We start from the raw sequence: 23,634 nt of genomic DNA, 5'->3' as shown, positions 1-23,634 counted from the left end.
CAAAACTATGCTTACAAAACTAAACTGTGCTTTGGCTAAAGGGTAGTTAAGGCTTGTTTTAGCGAGCCAAAAGTCTAATGTGACAAAATCTTGGGATGAGAATCGAGGCCAGATGGAGGGTAATGGCTGCATCACCACCACCGAGGAGGTGTATTACTCAGGAACTCAACATCCTAGGCATAACCCAGGCCACTCACCAACCCCTAACAAAACTTACCTTCTGCTAGCACTTGACATGAGGTGGGAGATGACAAGGAAGAACCGACTAACAAAGGAAATCAAATGAGAGGGAAGATGCTATAAGATTTAAGGTGCAAATCTACTGGCCACCCAAAAGCTGAGTAGTTTCTACACGTGAACTGATAATACGCAGACCATTGTTGCGTACTCTCCAACATAATGCAAAACGGACACACCCAAAACCGTGTCCAAGAATAAAGTCAAGCTAATATAGAAGTTTTGACAATTGAAGGCCTTCCATTCATGACTTCAAACCAAAAAGCCAGGAGGAATTCTCCTTAAAAAGTTACGAAGACTTGCTAGACAGAATCTAGTATCAATCTTAGTAAGGCCCAAATTTTCCTTCCACATTTAAAACTTGAAAATGGATTACTGCAATGAGCTCCAATAACTTGATGGACAGTAAGGCGGAAATAAAACCGTTCCACAGAAAAATCATAAAATTTCTTCCACAATGACAACTCAATGCTACAAAATCAGCTGCCAAAACTATGCTTACAAAACTGTGCTTACTTATCAGTCAGAACTACACGCCTTGCATCCCTCAGCTGACGAATCTGAGCTTACACATCAGTACGAACTGCACGCCTTGCTCGAATCTTGCTCTCCACTGCCCTGATTTGCCGCGAACTGCCGATTTGAATTGCTGTCGCGAACTGCTGCCGATTTGAACTGCTGCTGATTTGAGACCTTGCGCGAACCACTGATTTGCCGAGACCTTGCGCAAACTGCTGATTTGAGACTGCTCCCAAAGAGCGCACGTTAACGTGCGCTCGCTGCTCAGCTACGAGCATCTTCGATCAAACACAGGGTAGGAAATGACTTCAAAAGACTTTGGTTTTTTGAGCCCAAAGACCTGCTCCAAAAAACCTTTGGTTTTTTGAGCCCAAAGACCTGTGCCCCACGTTAACTTGCGCACAAAGACCTGTGCCCCCCAAAAAACCTTTGGTTTTTGAGAACTGCTCCGATCGAGACCTGCACCACTTTGCGCCCAAAGACCTTCTCCCAAAGACTGCACGTTAACATGCATGTTTAGAGTTTCTTTGAGAGTTGCTATGACACCTGCTCCCAAAGTGCGTGCCTCCAGAACTGCTTCGAGAACTGCTGCTTCCAGAACTACATGTTAATGTGCGCTCACATTAACATGAGATCTTGTTAGAATAATTTTGTGTGGAGTACTGATTTTGAGTTGGTGGAGTAGTGATTTTGATTTGTCTTGAACGACGTTTGTTGGTGCATCCATTATTTTAATCTTTAATAATTGTCAATCATTAAATGTTCACGCTGCTGATTTTTAAAAAGTTTATATTAAATCTAATTGTATATTTCTTTTTGAAAATATGTTGAAAAGAAAATCATCACTAATGTGTCTTGAATTGCGGGCAGGATATGCATTTGAATAATCATTTGCAACGTGCGATTCTGCATTTATGGCAGCAGGATATGGAATAATCATTTGCATGAGAATCATGAAACGAGAATCATGAAACGTTTTTGTTGCAAAAAAAATTAAAGTTTATATTAAATCATTTTTATTTATTTTTATAAACATTAAAAAACATATTTAGGTTTGTTAAAAAGGGAATAGTCATATTTGAAAGCTGTTGTGTCATTCTAGTGGATTGCAGCTACAATGGGTCATCAGATTACTATCTATGGTCCAGTTCGTGGTCAGAAACTTTTGTTACTTCTTGAAAACAGATTCCATGAATTACCTTTGCAGTCAGTGAGAGAAAGTTTTGGCTTGTTTACCAGTTTGTTTACTCTACACCCATTAACATTGAATGGTGAACATGTAAAAATGGAATCCTCGAGGTCAGGTTCTGGTGAAGAGGTCTTTTTATTGGATCATGAAGTGTGCCAGTTTTTTAAAGTTCGAATAACAAACACTCATGAACATCAAGGCTCCCCGGGAAGTGAAGCTTCTCCAATAGTTCTAGATATTGGTTCAAGTGATGTCACAAAGAATCAGATCAGTGTCATGGATATAATTCGATCAATGCCCAATAAAAACAATCTTCATTCTGCTTTGAAGAAGACTAATGAAATTGTTCAATGTAAGGAGATTCTTGCTCAATACGATGGATATGTTGCATTTGAATTGCCACCAACAAGAAACGACAATACAATGGTTGGCATGGAGCAGCATCATGATTGTCATTTGTGGACAGAATATGTCACTTGTAGTAGTGATTTCTTTCCTGGTGCCATTCGCTTCAGTAGGTGTTCAGGTCATCTCCTTTGTGTCAATGATGCATGTCCTTTCTATTTGCGAGCAAGAGTTCATAATGAATCACAATGGCGTGGTTGTCTCTCTAAAGTTATTTCCATTGGAATATTGACACCTGAGCTGGGGACAGTGGTTTGTTTCCATTGCAATCAAATGCCTTTTTGTGTTGCAACATGTCCTATTGTTATGTATTAATGTTTGCCAAAAGATAAGCAAAGAGTTACTCAATGTGCTATTCATATGGGAGAGCATAAGCACCCTTGTGTTCAGGGAAAGAATAGGTCTAATGATCAAATGATAGATTCGCTTCTGCAAACTAAAGCAAACCAAGATCCTTTCACAGCTGCCAAGCAATTAGAACGTGTTGCTACCCAAGACGTGATAATAGATAAGCTAGTGATGGAAACTACTGGCAAAAATGACACTATTGAAGATGGAGAGTTTTCAGAATTTCTTGATACCATTACTCCTCTATCTAACAAGCGAAGAATAGAGAGGAGCTTAGAGATTGCCAAGAGGTCAAAGCATTTCAGTGCAAAAGGTTTGGAAGTTGTCCTAGACCTCAAGAGCAGGTGTAGGTATCATTTCATTCATAGTGTACTTTTTCCTGGACAGCTTGGAGGTTCAGAGCAGCCACATGTGTTCAAAATGTCGATCATAGGTCCAGGGAGTGGAGTTGACTTGGTGAATAACATGCGTCCAGGAGGAACTTTAGAGAAAATGTGGGTTCACTTTGATCATGTGCACCGTGTTCAAGGGTGTCCAACAATGTTTGCTCATGTCTACGACCCATTTGTGCGTGAATTAATGACAATTGCCACCTGTGAATTCACTGTTGAAAATAAATTTGCTCAAATAGAGTTTTGGAAAATGTTAAATAAAGTGGTGCAAGATCAAGGGTATGAAAAGCCTGAATTCAGAGGGTTTATGGCAGATGAAGCAAATGCAAATTGGATTGTTGTTCGGACTGTTTACTTTGGTGGGGCAAAAACAAAAATACCTTCCAAAGAACGATCATGTGGCTTTCATTGGGTGCAGTCCATGATTCGACATGCAGTGAAATGTATCCGTCCATCTTCACAAGAGGATCACAAAATCTTGTGCCGAAAATGGCGGAGTGCACCATCTGAGAATCAAGCAGACATTTGTAAAGAAGATCTACGCCAATTTTGGAAGGAAGGGCATGTTGTCGATGGAGAGATGGCTTGTTTAGAGACTTGGATGGCTTGGTGGGATGTAAGAGTACAACGTTGGGGAGGGAGATTTGTAACACAGGATGAGTCTGGAATTTTTGTGCCCACAAAAAACTTGTCTGAGGTTAAGCATGCAAGCATGCGTGCATCTATTGGTTACAAAGAGAAAATTAGCTTCTATGAGGCAGTTGGTGCAGACATGGCAATGGCAGTGCTACAAATCGTCAAATACAATGCTTATCTAAAAGGTGTTAGGTTTGCTACTGGTCCTGGGATCGATGATCTCGCAAAGCGATTTTTGGGCCGATCATCAACAACGTCAGCTTCCAAATCCCTCATTGACTTGACACACTCTTCAATGTCTGAGATGGGTTTTCAAAGCCCTGAAATGAATAGAGCTCCCTTGCGAGAGAAGAGTGTTAAGAAGAAGCGACCAACATTTGTTGATGGAGATGAGCTGCTTGATGAAGACAGTCATAGACCAGAATTTGTGACAGTTTCAGAGCCGGTTGTAGGGCCAGATGTCAATCCAGAGACTAGCTGTGGAGTTGGCAAATATTGGCACGAGGTTAATGTTCCAAAGACACTTTGGGCTATAAGAAGAACTGAGCCTGGTCGAAAGATGACTTGCTTTGGGATGGTTGATAATCAGAGTGTTAGATGTGCACGATACATCAATGAAGGTAATGACGATTTCACACGTGGAACTGCTGGTCCATGCTTTTGGGGACGCAGAAAGTATCCTCCCTCTGGTTCAAATCCAGGTGGTTTAGTGGAAGGTTTTGTGTGGTTTTGCAACTCCAATAACATGCATACATGGTGGATACATGAAATGATTGTAGGGGCTCCAAGGCCAGCACCAGGTGTTTGGCCTGTAACGCAGGGAACACAATTGTTGCCAGTTGAGGTGGAGCACTTGCAAGCAAATGGATTTGTCCTTCAATCGACAACAAAAGCTACCAATTTAGGCAGTGGTTTGCGATCAAGAAATAGTGTTCCCAGTGCCTTCTGTCCTAGGTATAGGGATGGGAAGATTGTTAAGTGGAGATCAAAGCTGACAAAAGAATTTCATACAAGGATTTCTTTGGGGAGCACACTTGAAGCAAAATTGGTGAAAGAAGTGATTATTGTGTGCAATGAAACACATGTTTTCTATGTCAGTACAGAGGGGTCCAAGGCAAAGGGGATAACATACTCAGTGACAATCTCTGATTTTCCACGATGCACATGCGAGGACTTCCAAACAGAGAATCAAAAAAACAGACCTACGTGCCGTGCAAACACATGTACTATGTATTTCTTCATATTCTTGGGTTAGACTCACATGCCCATGAGTTCATGCACCAGGCTGCTTTATCCAAGGTAGAAATTTTTCAGGCTCTGGGGGGCACTAGGGCAACTGTGCGTCCTTAGGATACTTACACAACATGATGTTCAAATTATATATTGCACACCGTTGCAGTAGTTTTTTGTGGGCATTTGCGTTAACTATCAATCACCATCCTAGGAGTTTTTAGGTTGCAATTTTGAAATTTTAGGGAAATGTCGAACGTAAGGCTTCGAACACATAAACTTTCCATGTATTTAATATATTGTTGTTGTTCTTTGTTTGCATTTGGATTTACTACCAGCTTCTATCCTGGGAGTTTATAATTTTTGCATCTTTTGGCTTTGCCTTGTAAGGAATTGCGTGAGTTCAGTTCCTTAGTATGCTCTCGACTATATTTTGTTAAAAATTATAGGTCGTCAATAACATTGTGTTTAAATGTCTACACTGTTTTTGCATTCCTTACCAACAATCGTGGTAAGGGAGTTCATGGTTTTGAATATATTAGCTTTACCTTGTACGACAACACAGTTCTAAATCATATGGGTTTACCTCGTAAGAGGCACGGTAAACTATTAATTTATTTCCTTGGAAACTATTGGTCATCAACAAATATGTGTAAATGTTTTCAATGTCTTTGCTCGATTTAGTGCTCACTCAGATTTGCTCCTTGCAGTAGTTTTTTGTGGGCATTTACGTTAACTATCAATCACCATCTTAGGAGTTTTTAGGTTGCAATTTTGAATTTTTGGGATACGTCGAACATATAAGGCTTCGAACACAAACTTTCCATGTATTTAGTATATTGTAGTCGTCTTTTGTTGGCATTTGGATTTACTATCAGCTTCTATCCTAGGAGTTGACAATTTTTGCATCTTTTGGCTTTACCTTGTGAGGAATTGCGCGAGTTCAGTTACTTAGTATGCTCTCAACTATATTTTCTTAAAAATTATAGGTAATCAATAGCACTGTGTTTGAATGTCTACATTGTCTTTGCATTCACTACCAACAACCGTGGTAAGACAGTGGTAAGAGAGTTCATGGTTTTGAATATATTGGCTTTACCTTATACGACAACATAATTCTAAATCATATGGATTTACCTCGTCAAAGGCACTGTAAACTACCAATTTATTTCCTTGGAAACTATTGGTCATCAACAAATGTGTCTAAATATTTTCAATGTCTTTGCTCGATTTAGTGCTCACTCGGATTTGCTCGCTATATGAATCCTTTGGGTTTTCTTTGGAAACTATTGGTCATCAACAAATATGTGTCTAAATGTTTTCAATGTCTTTGTATTTGTTTGCTCGGTTTAGTGCTCGCTCGGATTTGCTCGCTCGGAGATTGGGATTCTTCTAATTTTGAAGACCCTCTAGATAACATATTTAAGCATATCAAGAGGGTTTTATAAAATACATTAGGTGATGCATGTAGCATTTAATCTAAAATTGTTAAAAAATGACACTAAACTAGTGTTAAAATCATCTCTCACCTCAAGTAGTCATAGAGGTTTCATGGAATCTAATCATCCTCAATAGCAAAACCTGTTTACTCAAGAGGCCTTATTATTTCCTGCATGATTAGCATGTGACCAACAATCCTTAACCAATCTTGCAAACAGAGAATTTTCATCTTCCAGTAGTCGTGAGGGTTTGTCATATTCGATCAATTTTTCCTGCAAAGACAAACGGTTATATTTACTTGAACAACAAAGGAAAGTGCTTTTAAAATGCTCCACGGAGTACTTCAAGCCATTGTTGCAATATTTAGATTCTCATCTAAAGATTTGAAAACAAAGAGATTGCAAAATTGCAGTTTTTAGATTCTCATCTAAAGACTTGAAAACAAAAAGATTGCAAAGAATACTGGCTTTCTAGTAGAGCCCCCCAAATCCATTCTCATCTAAAGACTTGAAAACTTGCTTTCTAGTAGAGCCCCCCAAATCCATTCAAAATGAAAAAACCAATTCAAATCAAACAAGTTTGAATTGAAGGGTGAAAGACCCTTAGAAGATGGAAGATGGAGAGAATTGGAAGGTCAGAAGTGAAGTCAATAGATTAGCTATAAAAACTATCCCAGAGTTTTCATCTTTATTCCTTCATCTTATCCTTTAAAGTTCCCTATAGCTTCCTTAGACCTCTATAAGAATCTAGCTTATTAATGGAAGTTTAAAGAGTAGTGCTAGGTAGGGAGCGCGTATGATGAAGTCAAGTAAGGTACCACATCTAAAATGAACGTGTAAGAGCAATCCACAAGCCAGACACTGAGTATTTTCTAAGTACTGCCAAAACATTAAGCAAGCAAATCTGTTGATTTGCTTCTGTGATGGGTATAGCAAAAAGGTTGCATACAAATCCGCCTGGGGTGGGTCACCCGAGGAGGAGGTTCCTAGCTGGTTGCTACAAGTCCTCTCCGTCGTCGTCAGCACGTGGTGCATCAATTAGGTGGCCATGGTGATGCCTACGCATGGCTGTTGCCTGATGGTTTGCGGCCCTTGCCCGAACATGTAACATGGCTAATATTTGGAAGGGATAAGCACCTCCCCTTGTGGGCTCTCTGGTGTGTCGAAAAAAAGAAAAGAAATCTGAACCAAGTGTTTGCCTTATTTGTCACAAATGAAATATGCAAAATGCTGGTCCACCAAACATAGGAAAAAACACCACACTCGTGACTCAAGATTGAGAGTGAGAAAGCAAGCCACTTACCATCCCGAAGTGCAAGGACTATATCACTATCGATGACAGTGGGTATGCGGTGCGCCACAGTAATCACTGTACAGCCGACAAATTCCTCCCTGATTACTTTCTGGAGTACAGCGTCTGTTTGAGAATCGATCGACGCAGTTGCCTCATCCAAGACCAGGATTTTACTCTCTTTTAAAAGAACTCGCCCAAGGCAGAAGAGCTGTCGCTGCCCTGAGCTCCAATTTTCACCTTCATCTCTCACTGCCACAGAACAAATTTGCTATCTTGACAAAGATACAAGAGCTCTTGCAACGACACTCACTCAAGTGAGCACAAGCAAGATGACACGGACACAGACGCCCTTCCAAAGCCGAGACACCCGCCCACACAAAAGCACACAGATGCAAACACGGACGTGGATGCAAGTGGGCACGCATGCACACACGCACACAGAGTGGTAGGCAACTGCTTCATGTAGATGGCATTTTGAATGACAGTTGCATAAGATGGTTACAGAGGGAATACTCTCCATACCCGGAGCTTCCAATTGAAACGGTGATTCCCTGATGATGTTCCCTAGCTGGCATCTATCAAGTGCCTGTAAAATGATAACATTTGACAAGCTTGACTGAATTAGAAACCGGTACAAATGCTTCCTACACTTGTTCTAATCAAGAAGTGAAATCTACTTGCCTGCCAGATTGCATCATCACTATACTGGTTTAACGGATCTAAGTTTGTTCGAACAGTCCCACGAAACAATGTAGGCTCCTGGGGAATGATCCCAAGCCTGGAACGTAGATCATGCAAGCCAATAGTCATTATGTCAACCTCATCTATAACTATTCTACTCCCGGCTGGTTCAATCAAGCCAAAAAGAGCGCTGATAAGAGTTGTCTTCCCACTTCCTGTTCACCCTACGACACCAATCCGTTTGCCTCCCTCAAATGTGCATGTGATTCCACGAAGCACCAATGGCAATGTGGGTTGATACCGTATCTGTAACAAAAAGACAAACATTGTAAAATGTGATGTTGTTAGCAAAACCAACACGGAAGGCACTTTTGAAACAAGTACACAAATGGGTTTTTTACTCTACGGACCTGCAAATCTTCCAAAACCACACAGCCTTTGTTGGGCCATTGCTTTGGGGGACGGCGATCCTCAATTACAAGGGGTGCTTCGCTTGGTAAATAAAGGTATTGGTCAATGCGTTCCACCGAAACTACATAGCTCACCAGCTTACATTGCCACTGGACAATGAAAACTTGTATTGCACTAAGCGAAAGACCATATGGCAATGCCAAGCCAGCAAAACCTGCCAATGAGCAAGAAATGTCATACCAATTTGCTTAGCCATGGAAACACAACTTTATGGTTGATTGTAAGAAGAAAATGAATGATTAAAAACTTAAAGATATAGAAATTTAAGTAAAGAGTAGCTCACCTGAACTGGATACTGGAAAGATGACCAAAGATAGACCAGTTGCACAAAGCACAATGTTACTCAAAAATTCGAGCCACATAATAAGCGATTCTATTGCAGCATTTGCATGGATGTAGAGACTAGCATCATTGTCAATCAATGCAAAATTTTTCCTTTTGAACCTTTCAACCATTTGAAACGCTCTGATGGTTGCAGCACCTTGATTGGCTTCTCCAGAGAAGTTCACTATAGGTGCCTTCGTTGAAGCATTGATCCTCATTAACTCCTGGCCTGATCGCACATAATAGTGCTGTTATCAAAAACCATAGGAGGGTTAGCTTCCAGCACAGGTGAAGGGGAACATTGGGCAATAATGCTTAAAATCCATATTTAGAGCATTGGAGAAGCCAAGACTCTATACATACTCACTGCCTGTGCTAAAAACAAGAAGCCTCAGAAGGCAATTGCTGTTGCAATACGAACCTGCAGTCTATGTGCAATGTAAAGCATAAGAATGGAAACTAAAAGAATTTCCCATGTCACTGCAGCAATAACCACCAAAATTCCCAGTAGCTCAATAGATCCAGCCATAACAAAGCCAACACAGAACGGAATATCCAGATCCAAGATGCTCGAGTCAGTTGAGACCTGTATTAGCAAAGAGTTTAACTTAGTCAAACCAAAAAGATGTCAGACCTTGCTTTCTGATAACTCAATGCAAGCAGTAACTCACTCGGCTAAGAATTCTTCCAGTTGGTGTGGAATCAAAAAATGACATAGGAGCTCTGAACATTGTACGTGTCATGCCATAAAAGAATTCCTTCGACGCTTTCAAGCCCAGCCGCACGGTAGATGTCGACCTTACATGAACGAAGACACCACTTGCAACTGAAAGAACAGCAAAGATGCCTACTAGCAGCCCTTGAGAGATGCCTGAATTAGAAACCTCATTTGCAAGCCAAAAATTGCTCAACACCTGAAAGACGATAAATAATATCTGCACGAGAGTCATGAAGATGAGCACCGTTGCTGCTTTAGGGTATGTGATGTATGCTTTGTAAGGTTTCAAACCCATGTCTCCAGTTTCCATTTTCTCCTCTTGCACAAGCTGGACTGCTTCCCCCTGATTGTTACCAAGGCTACTTTTCCTTTGACTCATTTGCCTTTGCATGGCATTCATCTCACCATAACCATCATCTGTGCGAGCACTGTCTCCGAAGCTAACACTAGTCAATGCATCTTGATGAGCATTGACAAGTTGCTCAAAGGTTTCACCAGCATGCAGAAGATCATGGTAGCGCCCTGATTGCTGGATTTCTCCTCCTTGCATAACCTGGCAGTGAAGTGCATGTATTTCAGCTAAGGATAAAAAAATTTCTTTTTTCTAGTTGTAAAAATCCTAGACCTTGAATATTTCTTTCCACATAATTAAAAAGATAATGTTTCTACTTCTTAAAATAAGAAGGAAGGGTTTTCAAGTATAAAACAATTGTGCCCTGACTGCTATTATCAGAGAGAGGTGCTATGATCCATCTGGCTTTATCCTAGTTCCAACTTATTATGATTTCTCGAACATAAGGGCTACTCTGGTTGCTACGAGTTCTCTCCGTTGTTCCCAGCACGTGGTGCATCAATTAGGTGGCCATGGTGATGCCTATACGTGGCTCTTGCCCGATGGTACGTGACCCTTGCCCAACCATGTAACATGGCTAATATTTGGAAGGGATAAGCACCTCCCCCTGTGGGCCCTTTGGTGTGTCGGAAAAAAAAAGGGCTACTATCAATAATTTCAATTAAAAAGAAAGAAGAGAGAGGTGCCATGATCCATCTGGCTTTATTCTAGTTCCAATTTATTATGAATTTCTCGAGTTATCTAGCCCCATACAAACTTCATTCTTGGGATCGTACGTCTTGCACACCCTCTTATCCTCTCCCTATTTTGGCATGCCATTCAATTGCCCCACAACAACAGACAAAAATGGAGGATTTGGTCCCCCTTCTCAGGGGAACTCTTGCGAAGTCCCCTCAACCCAGGACTCGCAAAGTTCAACATTCAACTTTTTTTGTTGCTAGAAGAGAAATCAAGCTTCGTTGTAGAGGTCAAAAGAAAGCAGGCGACCTCCCTCATTTGCAAGATAATCACCAACATCGGATGTGCCTGAACAGCACCAAGAGCTAAAACTCATTTAAAGCACCTTGGCAACCACATTGGGGTCTCAAACTCAATCTGATAGTAGCCATGTCCTAGGATCTGCACATCAGTGGATCTTGTCCACCTCCGTAAGACGCCAGGCTTGCGAAATGGGTTGCAAGCTGCCATGGTTTTGATCTCGCCATTGATGCTGCTGCCAAGGAGGCAGACTCCCAAGTCTCAACCGTTGTTAGAATCTCCGCTACCGTTGGGTTCTTCATCCCGCAAAACTGTAGGTGGGATGCCTTCCCACTTTTGGTCAAATTCTCTGTCAGAATCCATGCAGTGTGCTGCAAAAAGTCGGACCGAATCCTACGTAAGAGGAGAATCTTCTGAATCTTTGATATCCACTATAACTGGCAAGCCATTGGCGAGGCGGTAAATCCATAATACACACACAAACAGAATTGAAAATAGATAGTACTTAAACCTCAAAACAATTTGTAGATGAGACACGTAGTGGGGGAGTTCCACTTCTAGATGTACTAGCCCCAAAGTCTGGTGCCCCTTTCGGAGCTTCTTTTAATATTGATAAGTCACAGAGTACAACTTTCGGGGAGTCGCTGTACGATTGTGCAATCATGCACTGATCTACCAAAGCGAACCCCCTGTGAGAGTGCACGTGTGCGGAAGAGAGAGAGAGAGAAATGAAATGAAATGAAATGTTATATTAACGTCTTCAAAAGGCCAAAGTGACCTATGAGACCAAAAAGTTACAATGTGGTGGATCTGATACAAAGTCAGAGTAACAAAATGACAAAACAAATATACTATGGAATCCTGTGTGTGAACGGGGCAGAGCAGCTAGCTGGGGTAGCTAAATCACAAGAGATCCAGCATCGGCCGCTAGCGGATCTCATCAATCTCCTCCATGGTCAGTAGGGCTGACCGGGCGTCGTGCATGTCGGGCCAAAGTGATCCGAATCCTCTGATGCAGCCTCCGTCGGTGTTGTGTAGTCCTCCGCAATCGTGGGCGTCTGGATCTCCCCAGCTCGGTCGCCCGGTCGATCAGGGTGCCTCTAGTGTGAGGCGACGAGCTCTGCTATGGTAGTAGCTCCTCCGGGTGTCCATTGTCTGCTCTAAAGAAGTCTATGATGTGTCTCTGAGACTGGCTAGCCTCTCCTCTCATCAAGCTCTCTCTGTGTCGGCGCAACGCAAGTAGAAACAAACCCAAGCATCTCTGATCCTCGTACTGCATGACTCTGGAGAGTGGTCCAAAGCCCTCTCTAAACAAGCAGTGGAAGCGGCCTCGTATCTCGTAGTAGACGGGGCAATGGCATGTGTAGTGCAACTCTGTCTCTGGCTCCATGCCACACAGGGGGCATGTCCTGGCCTTTGCTGGTACCCCACTGTATCTCCCAGTCTCGATCCGCAGCTGGTGTGAAGATGTGCGTATCTGGCCAATAGGACATCATATCCCATGAGACAAGTGAGTGTCCATGTATCTGGGCCTCGTCACAAAACTGTCCTCTGTAAGCTGGAGAAGATGCTCTCTATAGAAAGCCATCTTCGTGCCCAGCTCCTGTGCTGGTTGTATCCATGTCCTCCTGATGTCTAGCTGAGCCAGGTCCTGTCGGATGAGCCTGGTGATCTCGGACTCTGTGAGAGTCAAGGAGGGTGCCTCTAATGAGTACTGGAAGGGGGGCAACCTGTCTATGCTTAACCCATGCGCCTGAAACCATGATGTCATTTCACCATACCAGCATGTTGTATCTCCCTGCATGGCTAACTGTCTAGAGGACTCAAGTGCAAGGCGGGCATATCTGTCTCTGGGAAGTTCCCACATGCGGTGTATGAAGAAGACAGATCTGGTAAGTGCCTCGACTACCAGTGGGGGAGCAGCTAGCTCTGCTCGGATAATGGCACGTGGTACGGAAGCCTTGGCTCTAATGAGCAGCGAGATCATAGAGACCAGAGGCTTCTCCATGTCCCCCCACCCATCAGTGCGACCTGTCCTCCCGTGATGATCCAATGAAGGTCCCCATATCGCAGCTCCATAGAGCAATGCAGACGCCACTAAAGTGTCAAATAGCCAAAGCTTCGTCCGAGGCTCCTGAAACTGAACCTGTGAACACATCCTCTCCAATCTGCCTAACGCTGCATGGGCTCTGGTCAGTCTAGTCTCTGCTGCTCTCTTCAGTGAAAATGCTGGTCCACTAAAAACCACTCCAAGGTAAGTGTAAGCATCTGTATACTCCACCGTCTCCTGGCCGTATGTGAATGCGGGCGCTGACCTCCTGATCCACTGTGGGGTGGTATTAAATACCATGACCTTGGTTTTACCAAGGTTGACAAACAAACCACTTTCGTGGGCAAATCTATGCAGAACATCCAAGTGACGTTGCATCCCCTCTCGAGAGTTGGAGATCAACACAATATCATCAGCATAGAGCAGTAGTGGAATCCATGTCCTTGCCAGCTGTGCACCTCTATCACCATCTCTCTCAATGTAGTCAGCAACCTCATCCACATACATACCAAATAGAGTAGGAGAGAGCGGGCAGCCCTGCTTCACACCAATAGTGGAGTGAACCGGTGCGGACAAACCCTCTGAGGTGCGTACATGCCCCACTACTGACCTGTACAAAGCCATGATCCCCCAAATGAGCTCTGTGGGTACTCCCATCTTCTGTAATCTGCGTAGCTCTGGGTACTGTGTCAAATGCTTTGCGGAAGTCCACAAAGCTACAATAGATCCGTCTCCCATGTGATCTGCCCTCCTCAATGATGGCTCTGAGTGTCAAGATATGGTCAAGAGTAGAAAAGCCTCTCCTGAAACCTGCCTGCCCAGCTGCACGTATCCCTTCCCTCTCTACACATCTAGTCAACCGCTGCTCCAGAATGGATGCGTACAACCGTGCCAATGTGTGTCCAATCATGATAGTGCGATAATTCCCAGGCTCCATAGGGTCTCCTGACTTGAAGATGGGTACAATCGTAGAAAGGCTCCAAGTATCAGGTAAGCCCTCACACATGGCACGATTGAACATAACTGCTAGAAGCTCTGCTAGTAGGTCTCTCTGGCATGCATGAAATGCTCAGCCACTAAGCCATCATGATCATATGCTCTCCCGGTCCTCATCCTGTCAATGGCCTTCCTCACCATCTCAGCGGTAAAAAAAGCACATGTGTGTGGGCATGGATCGGGGGAGTTGGGGAGGGGCGGCTGTCCAGAAACTGTGTACAGAGATGATGCGTACTGGCCCCAAGTCTCTGTAGAGGTAATGCCAGGGGGGGGGGGCCTGCTCATGAAAGAGCTGCCACGCCTCACGCGAGCCCTGACTCAAGAATAGCTCGTAAAGATCCTGCTCTAGTCGAGCCAAAAATGCCCTTTTCTTCTGCCCAACTAGGCGTCGGAAGTCAATCTGTGACTGCCTGTGAGTAATGTCTCCCAAAAGCACCTCCCTCTGAAGTCTAGCTCTAGTCTCGCGGCATTCCGCATCATACCAGCTATTCTGAGGCATGCTCCCAGAACGGCGTCTCTGCTCAAGCTGAGTGTGTGTGGGTATGCCTCTACTGCTGCATCACGTAATGTCTGTGTTAGTATAGTAGTAAGCTCCTCCAGAGGTCGTCCTGGCTCCTCAGTGCACAAGCGTCTGTATATCCCATCTATGTATACAGAGTCCGTCTCCCGCGTGAAGGTGTAACGAGTAGGGGCAGCTGCCCGCGGCCTGTGTGCTACACTGAACTGGAAAGAGATGGTCAACGACACAAGAGCATGATCCACTGCCACACCAACAGGTATGGGCCCAACAGTGAGATCCTGGATACTAGAGATGAGACTCGGCTGTGCCATGACATAATCCATTGTGCTGGCTCCATGTCTGTGTGGAAAGCATGTGAAACCTCCCGCAGCGGGAAATCTCTGTAGGCCATTCAAGATGGCCAATCCATGTGCAGTCCCCATGTCTATCAAGTGCCGTCCATACTCAGTATATTCCCCATCCTGCGATAGTCTAGATAGGCCTGTCTCCACAGCATCCAACTCTCTCAGCATCTCCTCTAAGGTATCATAAAACACTGTCTGATGATGGGCAGTCCTAGCATTGAAGTCCCCTAGAATGATAATGTCACCATCTCTAGAGAACTCCCATATGTCATCATCCAAGATAGAAAAGGGGGACTGTCCTTTAGGTGGTGCATATACTGACGTACTCAGGGGAAAGTAGCAAATAGCAATGTAAAGATATCTGCCTGTCTCTGCTCTCAATCTCACCCACATGTACCTAGCTTGCTCATCCCTGCGAACTATATGTATCAATGGTTGCAACTCCTCCCTGAATAATACTACCACTCCTCCCGAGCCCCGCCCTCTTGCTCTGATCGTGTCTCCTATCTAAAGGCTGTCTCCCATCTGTATCCACTAATGTGAGGCATAGACTGCCAGGGGCCTGATGTGTCTCAGAGTAGAAGATGATGTCTCTCCCGGAAAAACACTCCTCAAAAGCACCTACATCAAGACGCATAGATCCATTACAATTCCAGGTAGCAACTTTGAGTGCAGTCCCATAGGCCTCACACCGTCATGTGGAGCGTCGCTCCAATATCACCACTCTTCCATCTCGGTAAAAGGCAATCTTGTCTTTTTCCCTTGCCGCTCTAATCTCTGGCATTACCTCCTGCATATGAGCGATCTGGGAGAGGGTAAGGTCATCCCCGAGAAAGATACCTGTTTTCTTAAGAGTTGGTCTTTTCTTCAAAAAGTCTTTCTTTGCTTTCATGGAGGGAAAACGAAGGATGAGTGCCCTTTCTTTCGAGGTTTCCCCATTGCTCCCATTTTTCTTGTTGTTGCCCACTCTCTAGGCTCTTGAGTGCATCGGCTCATGCACCCCCATCAGAGCCATGAGTTCTTTTACCTCTTCGTCTACATTATCTTTGTCTTTTAAGACCGCAAATTCTCACATGTAGAGAGCGCACACGTCGTCTTTGCTCCTCTTCTAGGGTCAAGTTGATAATGGTGGGTGTCGGCGTTGTTTCCTTGCTTTTCCCTTTCTTGACCACGTCAATCCATTTCTGGGCTTCATCTGCCTTCTGCTGAGTCTTTGTAATAACGTCCACCTAGGAAGTCGTCATCTCTTTTTGCTGCTCTTCCCCCTCTTTGATGGCTCGCACTTGCTCTTTGATTGAGTTTAGTTCTTCTAATACTAAGGGTTGCAATTCTCCATCTTCAAGTGTGTTTCGTGATTGTGCCTCTGCGAGCGCCTTCTTGAGTTACGCAATCTCTTCGTCTTGGGCAAACACACGATCTTCGAGCATTATTATTTTGCCTAGCAGGTTGCGGTTGATCTTGTTAATAGTTTCTGTCATTTCTTCTTTACATTTTTGAACTGCATCTTCTAAAGCATCGGGTTTATCATTCTCCTTCCTCATGCTTTGTCGCCGCCAAAAACGAGGGGATTGCGGTGGTAAAAAGGGACCACACTATACGCACAAGCACTTCCGCATTATGCATACATGCTTACCCACATTAAGCATACATTCGCACTCTTTGCACTTTCAAATCGTCAATTTCTGAATTTTTTTGAATTTTCTCAATTTGCTGCTGAACCCTCCCGAAAACGGCCACGGGAGGGGACCCCCCACCTAGACATGCTAGCCTCACTCCACGCACTCGTGCACCGTGGGGACTCCACGCAAGGTTCCCCAGGGCACGCTATGACCCTCCGTGAGTGCGGGGGAGCCTGAGGCTACGTGGGGCTAGGGACCCAGAACGCAAGACCCGCGAAACGCACCACGGCCGTCGACCCACGGAACGCAACCACGCCCGAGCCGGTCCCGTCCGAGCCGGGCCCGTCCGAGCCGGGCCCTTTTCTCCGCAAGCTTCCGCAAACACGCCCACCACGCTTCTCCGCATTGACGGCCCAACTTCCGGGTCGTCACACTTGGTATCAGAGCTTCAGGAAGAGAGCTCCAGTCCCCGTCCCCGTGACGCGTCCAAACGGCCTCGGGAGGGGACCCCCCACTTAGACAGGCTAGCCTCACTCCACGCACTCGTGCACCGTGGGGACTCCACGCAAGGTTCCCCAGGGCACGCTATGACCCTCCGTGAGTGCGGGGGAGCCTAAGGCTACGTGGGGCTAGGGACCCGGAACGCAAGACCCGCGAAACGCACCACGGCCGTTGACCCACGGAACGCAACCACGCCCGAGCCGGTCCCGTCCGAGCCGGGCCCCCCCTGAGCCGGTCCCATCCGAGCTAGGCCCCTTGAAGACAAACGCACCTTGACCCGAGCCGGTCCCGTCCGAGCCGGGCCCTTTTCTCCGCAAGCTTCCGCAAACTCGCCCACCACGCTTCTCCGCATTGACGGCCCAACTCCCGGGTCGTCACACTTGGTATCAGAGCCACGTTTCCGCGACGGCCCAACTCCCGGGTCGTCACACCACTAGGCAACAGGTGGGGCACATGAAGTAAATGATGAAGTTGATTAGAATCGCCTTCACAAGCATCCATAAGAGACCATAGACCCCAAGACACAGCTGGGGATGCCTTTACTGGCAATGTCGAGAGGCATAGCATAATGGAAAAAAGCAGACACAGATTTGCCTATAACTCTCACACAGAGTACAGAAAGCCATCCAGCTTCCTACATATCACCTACAACATATACACATCCTGTACATTCACTTTGGCACAAATTTGTAGTCATATGTACATACCTACATCTTCAGTGCACCAAAGATAAAATTTGCTAGATTATGTGTTTTTTGCATTTCAACTGTTGTATTAGCGTTTTTACTTATTAGTAAACGTTGGAACAAAGCTGACAGGCACTTTCTGATGCTCTCATGTCAGGATCTCTCTCGTCAACCTCGAGGGATATTTGAATGAATCAAGTCATTCAGTCCTTTACATTTTTCCTTCAATCCTATTTAAGCTCCCTCATAATCCTGCTGCCTTCTTGCGGCTTGTCCCTGTCACGGGGAACAGCATTGTCCATACTTCAGCTCCACCGAAGCACCCTCTCCTGCTGCTTCCACCACCAGTCTTGCCAGCACTACAGCAGCAATACGTGCCTTTTCCTTTACCACCCTTGTTAGCACCCACAAAATAAGAAAGAAACAAAAACAAAAACAGAGACAACAGCCCACCACTAACAAAATTCCAATAGTTCTATTGCCTTCATCAAGCTCAAGTGGCACTTTTTTTGATCAAGATGCACCATTCTAAATAGTGGAGAATAAATAAAAAGATCCTGCCAAGAAGGGAGCCTTTGAGGGGAGAGGTGAGAGGACTTTGGCATACCCGGATCAACACAGAATGACCATTTTGCTTTGTGTCCATTATTGGTAGACAGGAGGATCATTCCTAGTGTTAAAACAACCTGCCTCCACAAATAAGACAAGCTAGGAAACTATCCCAAATTAATGATGAGCATAAAAGAAAATCAAGACACAATGTCTGAAAAAAGATAGCAAAGAATTATTGATTCAGGTCACATAAAAATCAAGGCCGCAGTGGCAATTGACAAAGATATTCCCAACGATTAGATTGCTACAGATACAATCTGATGAGGCCACTTTATGAGGGTGAGGGTCTAGATTACAAACATTTATGTAATCTAGATACCCTTATTCTGCTTTGCACCCAGGTAGCCAGAAAATAAAGGAGGGAGATAAGAGCACAGAAACATGGAAGGCAGTGGAATCTTGTAAGACCGCCATCAAAAAATAACTAACCATACATGCAATCAGAGAAAGCTCTCAAAACCAGGCTCTATAGCTCCAACACTTATATTAGTATACACCCATTTCATGGCAACCACAGTACGCCACCCTTCTCAACCTTCCTTTTCAAATCACTGATCAGGAATCACTTACCTGCCCCACTATGTATACCCCCTACATGTCATTATATATGAGCGCATCAAAAGGAAAGACCTTGGCTGTTACTGAGAAAGTCGATTGTGGCCACGGGGGAGTTTCAAAAGCTCTGGCCCTTACCTCTCTCACTGACCTCGTGCATATCACAAGCCGAATCACCTGCCCTCCAGCTTCCACCAAGGATTTGGTTAGATATCGGGGTGCTTGCTTTCATGGCAAGCAAACCCACAAAGGCAAGCACCTCCATCCGGTTTGTAGTCACCCCCGGCTGCATCTTTACCATTGCACTGCATGCCCGCTTATGCCTGCATGAGGCGAGCAGCTCGCTATAGCTTGAATCAACGTGCTGGCCCCCCACAAAATTGCGTGACACCAGCTGTGCCCATCACCTCCACTTACACGGGGGCAAGCACCCCAATACGTAACCATCGCCTTCCACCAATCACACCGTTGAATCTTTGCTGCAGTCATGAAAAAGGATGAAAGAGTTGCAGAGCGCAAAAGAATTAAAAATGAACGATTAATCTCACGTTTCTAATCGTGTATACACAAGAAGATTTAGAAATTTTATCATGTAGGAAAACTGAGTTTTTGTTAGTGTTTTCCATACAATGCATAACATCATGAGCTTCTGCTCAAGAGGCACCGCATACCTAGCTAGGTACGATTGGGGGTAGGGACCGCCGGCCCGCCGCATACCTAGCTAGGTACGATCGGGGGCACAGGACCACCGGGCCGGCGATCCCCTGCCCCCAATCGTATCTAGCTAGGTATGTAGTGCCTCCCTTGCAGAAGCTCATGATGTTGAGATAAGTCACAATGTGGGAATTATTGGGAGAATTTGTCCAAAACTTCTTGTGATAGAGTGGAAGAATTCCCACAGTCTTGACATCACATTGGCTCGTCTACGGGGTTTCTAGCCACCAAGCGGAGTCTCATGAATACATCAGAGCGTCCCTCCTGGAAAGTTTTAGGACCATTGAGAAGCCATCTTCTATTCCAGTAAATCCCACCTTCAGCTGTTGACATATCTATTTTCACGTCAATTTTGTCTTTACATAGTTGCATCCATCTTAAGCTCTGTCTTGTGGATAGAATCCCAGGGTTCTCTTCTAGCCTGACTCCATGGGATAAAACAAAATTCCAATGCATACAACAGTGGTGAGGGCCACCTTCATGGAGGATGATTACACAAAAAAAACATCAGCAACACACGCACACACATGCACCATGCTCAAAACATACTACCACAAATACGTTCTTCCCTAGCTCTATCAACTAAAAAATGATGTTGAAGCATACCCACAAACTATTGCTTTCCAGTCACTTTTCACAAGTTCCATTAACTATGCAAAGCATGAACTTTCAGAGGATAGTACTCACATCTCCAGACAGCTTTGGTATCTCCCCTAGGAGGGCTAGAAGAAGTGAAGATTTTCCTGAGCCGACAGTACCACAGACGGCAATCTTCTCTCCTGCTTTGAAAGCCAAGTTGATATTGTTTAGCGTGGGCTTAGGGGACTCTGCATTCCAAGCCAGGGTGCAATTGCAAACTCTGATTACAAAATCTGCTTTGTCTGTAAATGTTCGCTGGGCGGCATCTGATGGTAGCTCATCATCATTGAGAAATCGGCCCAACCTTTCCAATGAAACGGACACTTGGGCATATGAAGCCATCACCTCTGGTATCATCTTCACTGGCTCTTGGATCATCTTGAAAGTTGCAATGACTGAACACAACTGATGCATCCAATGACTGACCCAACCAAATACAGCTTACAAATACAACTGAAGCGACAACAATTGGCGATAACCAATACAAGATTGTCCCATAAGACCTCCTTGATTGAGCTTTGGAGAGCCACTTGTATTCTTCCTCACGCAAGTGCTCCACCTGTTCTCTGAACCTGTCTTCCCAAGCTTGTAGCTTCAACACTTTCATATTGTTGAGAACCTCCATAGTTGCTCTGAGTCTCTCATCCTGTCCTTTCATGAACTCTGTTTGACACTTTTGCAAAGACCTTGCCAATGGTGTATTGAGGAGAACAGTTAAAGAGGATAACAGCAAGTCCTGGAAGCATTGCTAAGCCCACGGTGAAAAACAGGATAGCAATAGCAAGAATCATTTGCACGGGTACCGACCAAATGTAATGCATGTACCATGGAAACTCACCCAACCGGTAAGCATCCACTGCTATATAGTTACCTGCAGCATGATTTCTTCTGCCTATACTAGAGAGGCGAAGCTCCTTATCAAAGACCGCAGCTATTACTGCAGAGCGCAATTGGAAACCAAGCCTCCTGCATCCTAAGCACCAATGTCTTTGTGCCAGAGACTCGATTGTTTTGGCTAGAAAGAGGCATATCACCAGTACATAGCCTTCACCAGAAAATAGCTCCTCCCCAGAAGTGTAATCTACAAATAGGAGGAGAACAATTGGGCCTGAAGTCATCGCAACTGCCCGTACAAGTGCGCACAAACCTGTTCGCAAGGCAAGTTTCCAGAAACATTTTGCCAAAGCTTTTACTATAGATGGCTGTTGAGAGGCAGGGTTCTTGGAAGCCTTCTTCCCAGAGGATGAACCTAAAGAAGGTAACGCAAATCTCTCAAAACACCAAAAGTTAGCGTGCATATTTCAGTTAAAAAATTGTGCATTTGTAAAGTAAACTGGATAATTTAATTCGTCAGATGTACTGGATTGCCATTGTAAATTTGGCAGAGTGAGACGGTTTTCATAAGCTTATCAGGTAAGAGTTTAAAGAGGTGGCCTACCCTTGGATTGCATATGACTGGCATTCAAAGCAGAAGAGCTATATTCACTTGGGCTAGACCTTCCTTTCCTCTGCTCTGCCCAAGCTGTCACAAAAGCATTGTTGTACAGCGTTGCAGCTTCGTCTTCGGGTGCCAAGCATGGGACATCACTGAGCTGCAACGCACGCTTGTTTCCCACACGTAGCAAGGGATCTAGCCATGAAAACGTCAGGGACTTGAACCAATTTGAGGTGAGGTAAGGGCTGGTACTGCTACATGTATGAGGCAGAGGCAGCTCAGTAGTTTTCAAGTGCTCATGCTTGTGGGACTGCTCTGAGAGGCCACGATTATCTGTTGAGGAAGGACATGCCATGGAGAGCTTTTGGCAATGGCAAGCACTGATATTGAGCTACCTTTAGAAGTGAGCTTCAATAGTGAAAACCGTTGTGAGAGGACTTAGTAAGTTAGTAGACAAGATTTGGGCGGGCCTCAAGAGCTTAGGCTATACGTATATATGTTGCCTGCTTTTAAAGGGGGCAAGAGCTAAAACAGAGCACCCTGTTGCTCTGCTCATTGTTAAGAAGAAACCGGGTCAAGTGTATTTAAACCGGCTGAAATTGTAAAATCGACCTAGTTAGATTTTGAGTTTGCCTCGGGGAAATTTACAGAAGTTTTAGTGCAAATACCGGCAAAAGCTTCGAATTTTGACTTATTTTCACAGGAAAATGTATTTCTTTTAGCCCTGAGATTCTGAATCGAGATTCATCATCAGCCTCTGCTAAATGAATCCTGAAACAAAGCCCTAGGCATTAATGGTCAACGAAAAGGTGCTCTGCTTCGAATGAGGGAAAAACGTGAAACTCGAAGACGTTTTCTTATATATATATAATCGGCTAGCTGGAACCTAAAACAGTCCACATTTTCCACTCACGCGCTTCGCACTCCCGACGTCAGCATTCAGGTGCGCTTGCCACGAATCACCATTGTTCACTGTTCGGGAAAAATCATTTTTCCAAACATACAAATTTCGTTTCCTCGAGTTTGCCAAGAGGAAATTCGGCAGGGCTGTTGTAGAAGATGCGGGCCGCGGGCCAGCGGTTCTTTGTTCTCCGACTTCACAATGCACATCCTTCTTCGTCTGCGGCCATATAGCAGGGCAGATCGGTTCAGTCAGAGGACACAGGCTGTAAAAGGACTGCAAACAGGGGCACTATCGACGTTGCATGGGAGGAGCTGCTGCTACTGAGGGGGCGACCAGCCAGTGTTGGGCCGGCTTGCTGCAGGCGAGACAGGCACTGTTACGGGGACACTCCTCTCTCTCTAGCACAGTGGCACAGTAGCACTGGTGCCATGTCAGCGCGACGTTTTGCTCAACACGTCCGCTTTTCACATCCGTTTGGACCCTTCCACGCGGCACCCTCTTCACCTTTTTTACTCCACATGATCCAGTGCTCGAAAAAAAAAACCTAGGTTTAGTGTATTCCCACCGACAGATTTTGAAATTTACCTCTAAATTTGAGATTTAAAGGTGGGAAAACCTACAAACTTTTGAAAAAAATTAGTGTAATTACCTTCAAAATTTAGTCAATTTACCTCTGTTGTTTCACATATGTAGGTTTGCCAAGTTTTTGGAAAAAAGTCTTTTTCGAGCACTGTCCACATCTTGACTTTTGACATTGTTTATGGCATTCAACTTGAGACGGGCCAGCGGCAAAGAAGTTCAGAGGGGCATGCGTCCCTCCTAGCGCACATCGCACATCCATTAAAC

At 44.7% G+C, this 23,634-nt stretch overlaps 1 protein-coding gene across 1 annotated transcript; it reads right to left on the bottom strand.

The window, feature by feature from the left end:
- Positions 1-6,335: 6,335 nt before the first annotated feature.
- On the bottom strand, positions 6,336-23,279 carry LOC147463027 (ABC transporter C family member 8-like). The gene is made up of 14 exons (XM_086495200.1): positions 21,888-23,279; positions 21,253-21,698; positions 20,953-21,185; positions 20,498-20,870; positions 9,837-10,436; positions 9,587-9,751; positions 9,125-9,413; positions 8,781-8,995; positions 8,616-8,676; positions 8,371-8,585; positions 8,212-8,275; positions 7,796-7,938; positions 7,699-7,716; positions 6,336-6,668 (listed from the first exon to the last, which is right to left on the bottom strand). The coding sequence occupies exons 1-14, from the start codon at positions 22,237-22,239 to the stop codon at positions 6,546-6,548; spliced, it is 3,297 nt and encodes a 1,098-aa protein (XP_086351326.1). The 5' UTR covers positions 22,240-23,279; the 3' UTR covers positions 6,336-6,545.
- Between the last annotated feature and the right edge of the window lie 355 nt (positions 23,280-23,634).

Source organism: Adiantum capillus-veneris, chromosome 2, assembly GCF_014529385.1.
Source record: "Adiantum capillus-veneris isolate H3 chromosome 2, ASM1452938v2, whole genome shotgun sequence".
Classification (NCBI taxonomy): Eukaryota; Viridiplantae; Streptophyta; class Polypodiopsida; order Polypodiales; family Pteridaceae; genus Adiantum; species Adiantum capillus-veneris.
The sequence above is the reverse complement of the archived record's forward strand: the minus strand, read 5'-3'. Positions and strand labels throughout refer to the sequence as shown.